This window comes from Pleurodeles waltl, chromosome 1_1 (assembly GCF_031143425.1).
Source record: "Pleurodeles waltl isolate 20211129_DDA chromosome 1_1, aPleWal1.hap1.20221129, whole genome shotgun sequence".
Taxonomy (NCBI): domain Eukaryota; kingdom Metazoa; phylum Chordata; class Amphibia; order Caudata; family Salamandridae; genus Pleurodeles; species Pleurodeles waltl.
Window position 1 is genome coordinate 403596728 of NC_090436.1, and position 8821 is coordinate 403605548.

Here is an 8821-nt window from a genome sequence, read left to right on the forward strand (position 1 = left end):
GAAGATCTGGCTAATCATGCAAATAAACCATTGAGTAGAAAGGAGAAAACCCTATGTAATGGGTTGACGGGATTATTCTAGTGTGGTTTACAGTGTGCCTTAAGACTACAAAACTATGACGCTAGACTCTGTTTTAGCCTCTAGAAAGTAGACTGTGAAATCAGCCTCAGAAGCGCTTTACTAGTTTCCTGCGGAATCCAGAATTACATTAAAAGACCTGGGTACCACCGACGAGGCTTACTGAAACATAGGACCCACCTACCTTTAAAATCTAGCACCACAGTAAAGTCAAACAAGGAGCATTAAATTTGACAAAGTAGAAACTCCATCCAACAAAAACATTCAAACGGAAGCTGATCACCGGGCCAGGGTCCTAACTTTGGAAAGGACTGAATCCCAGATGGACAGCAGAGTCGAACCACCCAGCATTCAGAAGGCACCTGAAGACTGAACTGGTTAGGCATGCACTGTGCGGACCTCAGACATCAACAGGAGCAGCACTAGAGGAATACAGAGCAGAGATGCTTCAGATCACATTTGTTTGGATTCCACTTCCTGAGCTGCTTCAGGCTCCTGATGCTCCTCGTTGCTAGTTGTGGCCTCAAGATTTCTTACCCAGCAATTTGCAAAACAAATCAATAAACATGGAAATAGAGCAGCATGTGCCTCGGCTCCAGGGCCCAAGGGCGTAAGGAATTCACTGTATCCCAAGTATGGCCATCTCCTACTACTTAGAAGGAGCCAGGGGGCATTATCTTTACTTGCATTTTGCCCTAGCACCCTTGCAGTGCCACTGCATAGTCTTGAAAATCAAATGCAATAGGCTGCCACACCCCAGCCAGGAACAACTTCCCCAAGGGTTTGGTCTGACAGTGATGGAGCTTTCTTTTCATAGTCAGATTGTGGTTTCATGTGTGCGACTGCGACTGAAAAGGCCTTGAGCACAAATAGAACTTTAAAAGTTCCTGAGCTGCTTAAATGGTAGGGCAATGTTCATCAGCAGTGGGGACTCAGATACTGCCACTAATAGTGCCATATTGGAGCCGGTGGTGCAGGTGGGATCCATCAACACTCATTTCTGGGGACTGGCACTTATTTTTCCTCAGACTTTGTTCCAGAGCAACAAGGGGGGAAAGAGAAAGATGGAAAACTGTAGCAAAGGGAGAAATCATGGACGAATAAGAACTTGCAAGAGAGAGACAAAGGGGCAGGGAGTGCCTGATAATGGATGAAAAGAGGCATAAGGTAGAATCACAACTATGCAACTTTGGCATTTGACAAGCAGGCTTCATAGCCAAAAGTTGGGCCCTGGCACTTACTCTTTTACAAATGAACCACTGGCCACTGCCCTGGCAATGGTTGTCCCATCAGTGGGATGGTAACTGAATTTAACTTTGCCTGATGTGGAAAACATGCCACCATTGGCTCTACACTTTGATGTGGTAGACGTGACACAAACAAATGGTTTTACCGTATTAGTTATAATTGTGCAATTCTGCGGTGGGTGTGTTTTACATAAAATTATTTATTTACCACACTTGCCACAAAATCTACCATGAGGTGTATAATTTCAGCTAAAAAAAATGTGCCTAGCTCAAAGGGATCAAAAGTTACTTACAATGCCACAGCTGGTGCAGTGCAGCAGCTGACCTTTTGCTAAGGTTTAACTAGTCACCTTCCAGGAATTCATTGTTGTATTTGATTGTTAAACTAGTTCTAACGAGGTAAAAGTTTGCTCACAGTTTGCTGTATGTTAAGTGACAAAATATTGAAAGAATACACCAATGTGCTACATAATTTGCATTTTCAAGTTGTATAATATGCTCGTTTGTTGCACAATCCATTCCTTCATTTCTGCATAATTCCGATGTCCCTTATTATAACTATGACTCGTGTCCAAATTGATGCTTATAACTGAATAGGTTTAACAAAGGAATCGAGCCCATAATGTAAAATGTGACAGACTCCAAGGTTACAGAGGAATAAAGAGGACACTGTATGGAGTGATGAGGGGGATATCTCTGTGACATTCATGATCCTAATTGACAGAATATATTAAATTATTTACTACAACACAAGAACAAGAGATTTTCAGAAGAATAACAGGCCTCAACATTTCTTACAAACAAGCGAAAATGATCAATATCAATGGCAAGCAGGACTGGACTGAGAAACCATAAGCAGCCCTGGAAAAATGCTCAGCCCGCTCTGCTCCCTGCGTCTTCTTCCGCAATCTCACTTTTTCCAACCAGCCATTCTCTTTCCTTATCTTACCTGACCATTTTAGCTCTTACTCCCCCTTTCTCTCTCAACAACTCAGCCCTGGGCTTTCAAAACCGGCCTCCAAGGGCTCCAGCTCACCAGGAAAGTGCCTGGTACAATAAACCGGGCTGTTCAGCCCTGATGACAAGGGGAGAAAATTTGAAAAAATCGTCCACTGCAATGTTCAAGGACACAGGTATATTCTTTGTGAATATTGACAACTGGCTTTTAGTAGAGGTGGGTGAGCTACCCAAAGCTCAAGCGAGCCTTAAGACAGATGCTGGCTCTGGCTCAGCTCGATGCCCCCTTGAAATCTGGTGCCCAAAAGAGCCAAGCTTGCCTGTGGCTTCTCCTGCCACGCACGCTCTAACCTAATGCTCCAGGAATTAAAGGAAAGGCATTAAGTTTAGTTTAAAACAGAACAGAGAAAGAGATACCCATCCAGTGGTTGAGTGGCACAACGTGAAATGAGAAAACCTGGGGGTTTTCCAGGCTTTCCCACTTGAAATAATTCTGTGGGGTTATAGGCAAATACTTTATTTCACCATGCCTCCTTTTTTTAGGGGCAAGCGCTCTGGAGCATGTTGTAATTTCTATGTGGGCTTTTAACCACACCCATGCCACACCCTTCACTTTCCTTAGTTTGTGGGCTTGCCTTTAAAAAAACAAAATTGATTGATTCCTTTTGTGGAAGGTATGCATACATCATGACTTTTCTGGCATTCAGCATTCCTCAAACACACCGGTAAACTACTGAAAACATACGAGGCTCTGTGTTTTCAGTCAGTTTCTGGACTACTTTATCTTTTCATTTCCTGTGCAGCACGATGTCTCTGGGCACAAGTTGCGCGCTTTGTATGACATTGATCCTGTTACATGGATAATTGCACTTTTACTGGTTTCATGGATAATTGCTCTTTTGCCCGTAACAGGGATAATTGCAGTTTTGACGATAAATTTCACTGTGAGCGAACTTCTGTTTCCTTTTCTGTGTCTCCTTCACACTCATGGTGACCATTGGCTTGCATATGTGAAACTGTTTTACTTTCATTATTAGTTTATGTGGCAAGAAAAGTCTGGTTAGGAGTTTACAACGTTAATAGCTCTAACACGAGCAAATGCAAGACCCGTTGCATTGCAAATGCTTGTTATTGCATTTGAGAGCACTAGGAAATATGCAAGTTCAGGGTGTGTAATATACAAGAGCTTCTATTGTGTCTGGTTTAAATAGAATATCATGTTGCTCCATGTAAAAACATACCCCATGTCTAGGGTGCACATTACCACTGACTTGCCTCTTAGTTCGACACTGATTTGCATATGGCTGGGTCCAAACTGATAAGGGAATGTGTCCCGAGTAATTACCAGTGGTTGGGATTATTTCAAACATTCCATCCATCACTTTTTGGTAAGCTTTCTTAATTCACTGATGGTGGTGCAGTGGGGGCATGACTATTTTTAAGTTCATTTTTAAAAACCGTAGCCTTTAAAAAATGCCTCTCAGTGCAGTGATATTATATGATGTACAAAGTTAAAACACTTCTGCATGTTAAACAAATACAGGGTTTCTTATTTTTGTATGGTGTTCACTACACAGTTCACACGCCAAACATGTTAAGGGTTTGGCTCATGCACAGGCTCTTAGAGCCATGCTAGACCGTCAGTTCGCCTCTCCCTGTTTATTTGTTAGCTCGCCCACCTTTAGGTTCTACCCAGAATCCAGGCACCACGGCACTTTGCAGACACCAGGGTGCAAGTATGTATTCCTAAAGTCCTACTTTTTTCCTGACCCTGAACAGCAACTACTGCAGAACTAAACTGCTTCTAGGAGCGCGAGTGAGATACAGTAAGGTTACATCAAGCTTTTCCTGTGATGAGGAACACGTTTTTGAACGACTGGCATGTCCTAGGTAGACGCAGTCGAGGTTACATTGAAATGTACTTATCATAAAGAACACATTATAGAATGACTGCCATTTCAGAAGCAATAATTTAGATGGAAGTGGACAACCCTACAACGAAATGTACAGGTGCGTCATTGAAGAACCCCAAACCAGCAAGTACATCACCCTGCAATGGCCCAAGACGGATCCATCTTAAAATAATTCACAGCCAGCAAGCAGGATACCCTGCGATTACTTTTTGCAGGCATGTCATAAAAGGACCACAGCCAGATCATTCTGCACACTGAACAGGAGCATCACAAAAGAACCCACAGCCAACCTGTAGAGCACTCAATACAGACCTTGTACAGGTGCCTCACAGAAGGACAGAGCCAGGCAGGACAGTACACTGCTTGGGCACCGTACAGGTGCATCACAAAAGAACTCTAAGATCGAAAAAAAGGGCACCATGCAATAGCACTGTGCAGGTGTACCACAAAATAACCCATATCCGACAAGCATGGTACCCTCCAATAACACTGAACAAGTGCTTCAAAACAGAAAGCACAGCAAGCAAGCAAAGGACCCGGCAGTGAACTGCTATAAGAGTGCACACAACAGTCAAGTAGAGCGTCCTTCAAAAACACTGTGCAGAAACATCATAAAATTACCCATTACCAGCACAGTAGCATCCAATGCTGTAAAGATGCATAAGAAAACAAAAACAGAAAGAGGATCACCTTGCAATGGCAATGGTATCTGTGCATCGTAAATGAACCCGCATCTACCATGCAAAGCATTAGCCAAACACACTTAAAAAGAGTACTGAAAAGTGCACATAACCAGCATTCACACCAACCTGCAAGAACGCTATAATGGTGTGTCATAAAATAACTCGAGAACCCCCTACTAAAGTAAGCAGGTGCATTACGAAATAACTGACAACTAGCCAGGAGTGCACAAGTACATCATAGACAAATCATAAAATATCCAGTAAACAGAGCTCTTTGCTGTGACAATCTACAGCTACACCATAAAAGAACACACAGACAGCAAGTAGAACACATAAGAATGGCAAAGCACCATGCCATACACAGGAATCGAAGCATCTTTAAACAAACCACCCAGCACCCTGCAACACACAGTTAAGGCACATCAAAAAGGAATGCAGCCAGAAAGCAGAAGACCCTACAGTGACATTGTAAAGGCACATCACAAGAGAAATGCAGCAATCAGAACACTCTACAGTGACACTATAAAGGCACATCACAAACCAACTGCAGCCAGCCAACAAAAGAGCCTACAACGACACTGAAAACACATCGCAATAGCATTGCAGGCACTTTAAAGGCACATCACAATAGAACTGCAAGCAGAATACCCGATAATGACATTGGAAAAGACACGTTAGGAAAGAGCTGATTGTGAGCAAGTAGAACGCTCTCCAATGACAGGGAGCAGGCCACAAAATAACTTGCAGCCGAAGGACAACACATTGTTTTGGAAATGGATAGAAGCATCGTAAAATACTTGACAAGTACAATGGCATTCTGGAGGTGCATCATAAGACAGCCCATAATTAGCAAGCAGATCACCCTCCAATGACAGGGAAGCAGAAACGTCAGTGTCACAAAAGTGCAATGACTTCAACACAGCAGGTCTCTTTAGCTATGATATTAAAGTTAGCGTTATCCACGCATGACAATGCAATCTCGGATGACCCAAACAAACGGAGTGCGTCTGCTCTTCTTAAACACAGGCTCCATATCACTTCCTGGCTGTGCTCGGACTCTGGACCGACATACTCAGCAGCATGTTAGCCACGCGCTTCACTTTAACCCCAGTTCAGCCATTAACCTCTCTAGGGCGGGACCCCGTGTGTACAATGCTACTGCCATGGCGCATAGGCACCAGGAGCTGGGAGAGCAAAGAGGAATTATGTTCTGGTTTCAGACGTGCACAGCTCAAATTAACTCATTTTTCCCTATACTAATACACCACTAATCCTTTTGGGTTCCGAAGTAGCGTGCTACTCATCGACAAGCGCTTCTACATCTCTTCAGGGATAGTAAGCGCTATAGAAATACAATTACAATAACGTGTTTCTAGCCTAAGGGGGGGGGGGGGGGGGGAGGGGAGGATCCTTACTCGGGGTCGGGTCTGGCAGGAAGCCCTTTGAACACCACCCTCTGCAGAACTTGCGTCGGTCAGTGAGGCTCCCTTCGGTGTGTGTAAACACGACGGCCTGCTAAACTCACTCACTGACAGGGAAGACTAAAGCGGGCTTTAGAAAGCGGTTAACCACGTGCGTTATGGTTTAATCAGAAATGTTAAGGCTCGAATGAAAAAAAACATTGTATTGCTGTGCTTGACAGTAGTTATTGATGCATTGTTGAGAGGGGCTCTTAAATCACCTCTCAGAGGGGCTGCAGTGGCCGGCCCTCACACTGGCTGTGGAGGTGACAAGTAGGGTGCCTTTGTTTGTCTTTTCACACCCTGTCACGGGTTGTTTGAAAAACACTGGTAGCCACGGAGGACCGGGGAGACAGAAAGCGGGCGGGCAAGAGAAAATGCAAAAACACGATCAAGTTCGCATTCGGGGTCTCAGACTACCAATTGTTTATCTCGCATTCAGAAAATACTGAGTCTCTTGCACACGTCTACTTTCATCCATCACACAGACTTCCCTCGAGAAAACAATAGATAATTAGGTTAAACTTGTCTGGTATTTAAAAAGGCCGGCGAGGGCATTTCGTGCGCAGCATTAGTCCAGTAGGAGTAAAGACTGCTGTGAAGTGCGGCGACAGACCTGGAGGACATGTCGCTGGCAGGCAGAGCCGTGAATCACCGGAAACAAGGGCTGCCTCAGGGGGCGGGCGCCGCGAAGCAGCTCTGGGGGCCCTTCCGCAGAGGGGACGGGGGCACAACAGGCCCTACAGGTACTAAGTGGCCCTCATCCTTTCACTCCACGAACATGTGCTTCCTCTCCCAAGGTGACGGTGGAACACGAAAAAACCCTCGCCCACAGAGAGAAACTCACTCAAAACAAGCACAACAGATAGGTAGCAAATGTGTGTGGTCTGTGCGATGTTGTATCAGACAGATGCAGCCTGGACTAGCAGGTTACATTTTATTATATGTTCTAAGGCTACGTGGCCCTTCCAACAAGTGCAGCTGCAGGGTTCACCTCAGCCCACGAAAAGGGAGCCCCACGGCGCAGCAGATCACCACAGGCGGGAATCTCACGTGTGACCAGCCGCAGGCGCTCTGGGCGATCACACACCGGATGCTCAGGTCAGGTGAGCGGTGCCTCCACCCACGAGGCGGGGGTGAGGGGACTTCAGCTCTTCTGCGAGGCCCCCGGCTGATCCACCGAGGAGGGGGAGCCCCGTGGCTGCAGAGCCAATCTACAGGGCCACCTGTCTGCGATCTGCCGGGCGCGAGAGGGGCAGCACGCGCCCGAGGGAGCTGCAGCACACCTGTGACTTCCTGCGTTTGACCTTTCCCATGCCAGAAACACCCCCTTGGCGTGCCGCGAGTCTTCACGAGAGGCACCTTGAGGGCGCAGAGGAGGTGCAACAACTTTAAAATCCAGCCAACCACTGCCATAAATTGTGCAGCAAAATGCATAACACCCCCTTGCGGAAACTAAAGCCACATATTCTTCACAGCGCAGAGATGTAACATTGGATTTCTTTTTGGGGCGCCAGAATACTCTCGCTTTACTTACAGCCATAGCGTGGTCTGAGCAGGGAGGCGCGTAGATCCTCATGCTGCATCCTGTATCTCCGCTGATGCTTCTGCCAAAACTTCAGCGGCTGCTCTTGCGCCCAGTCTCACACTCGGTACCTTTCCTCGGGCTCACCCCCTCCGTCCTCTCCGGGACTCCGATGAGCTCTGCCCCCGCCTGTTGCGCTCTGGGCCGCGCTGCTCCCGAAGCTCTGCTGAGGCTGCGGTGTGTGTGCGTGTGTGAACTCTGCAGCAGCCTCCTCCTCCTCAGCCAGCAGCTCACGGGCACTTCCCACGGCGTCTCACGGCCCCGTTACTCAGGGTAGCACAGCGCAGCGACCCCTGCTGTCGGCCGGGGGCACTGCAACCCGAGGGAGAACTTCAGCAGCGCCTTCAGTGTGTCTGACCCAGGCTGCGCATCATTTGGGCCGGTGGTGTACGTGTGGTAGGTTTTTTCGAAGAATCCAGGCCCCTCTGAGGAAGAACTAATGTGCTGTTTACAAGGCTTTGAATTTTATTGTTTGAGATGTGGAATACCTGTCAATATTCCTTAGGGTAGGGAAGGTATTGGTTCAAATATGTCATTCCCTTCCCTGCCATTAGTGCTCTGAGGCAGAGGCGTTTTGGCTTGCTAGGTTCAACAGATCACTTGGCCACCCTCAAAACCAACCACGTGACAAAACTCTGGTAAGCTTTTGGCTAATTCACATCTGCCCCAATCCAAATGCCCTCTTTTTAGTCACTATGACCACCCCTTAGGACGAAGAGCCTCGCTGCCTCCAGCTCACACATTACTTAGTGTCCATACCACAGACCTAGCTAATCTAAGCCCGTCTAAGGTGACCAAAGGAAAGTCTGATACCATAAATGTTATTAAAGGACTTTCAAGTTGTGTTTGTTGGAGGGTGTGGGGTTGTGAGTGTGGCCTATGTGCGAAGTCTTTTATA

General features: G+C 46.5%; 1 protein-coding gene across 4 annotated transcripts in view; it reads right to left on the reverse strand.

Annotated features, from left to right (window-relative positions):
* Positions 1-8143, reverse strand: part of IQGAP2 (IQ motif containing GTPase activating protein 2) — a 902890-nt gene extending 894747 nt beyond the window's left edge. For 3 of the 4 annotated variants that reach the window (XM_069223623.1, XM_069223606.1, XM_069223596.1), the window contains exon 1: positions 7876-8143. In XM_069223623.1, the coding sequence (XP_069079724.1) occupies positions 7876-7924 (49 nt within the window). In that variant the 5' untranslated portion in view covers positions 7925-8143. Of the gene's footprint in view, positions 1-7332; positions 7354-7875 lie in introns of those variants that run through there. The other variant, XM_069223614.1, reaches the window with a different exon arrangement.
* Positions 8144-8821: the final 678 nt, after the last annotated feature.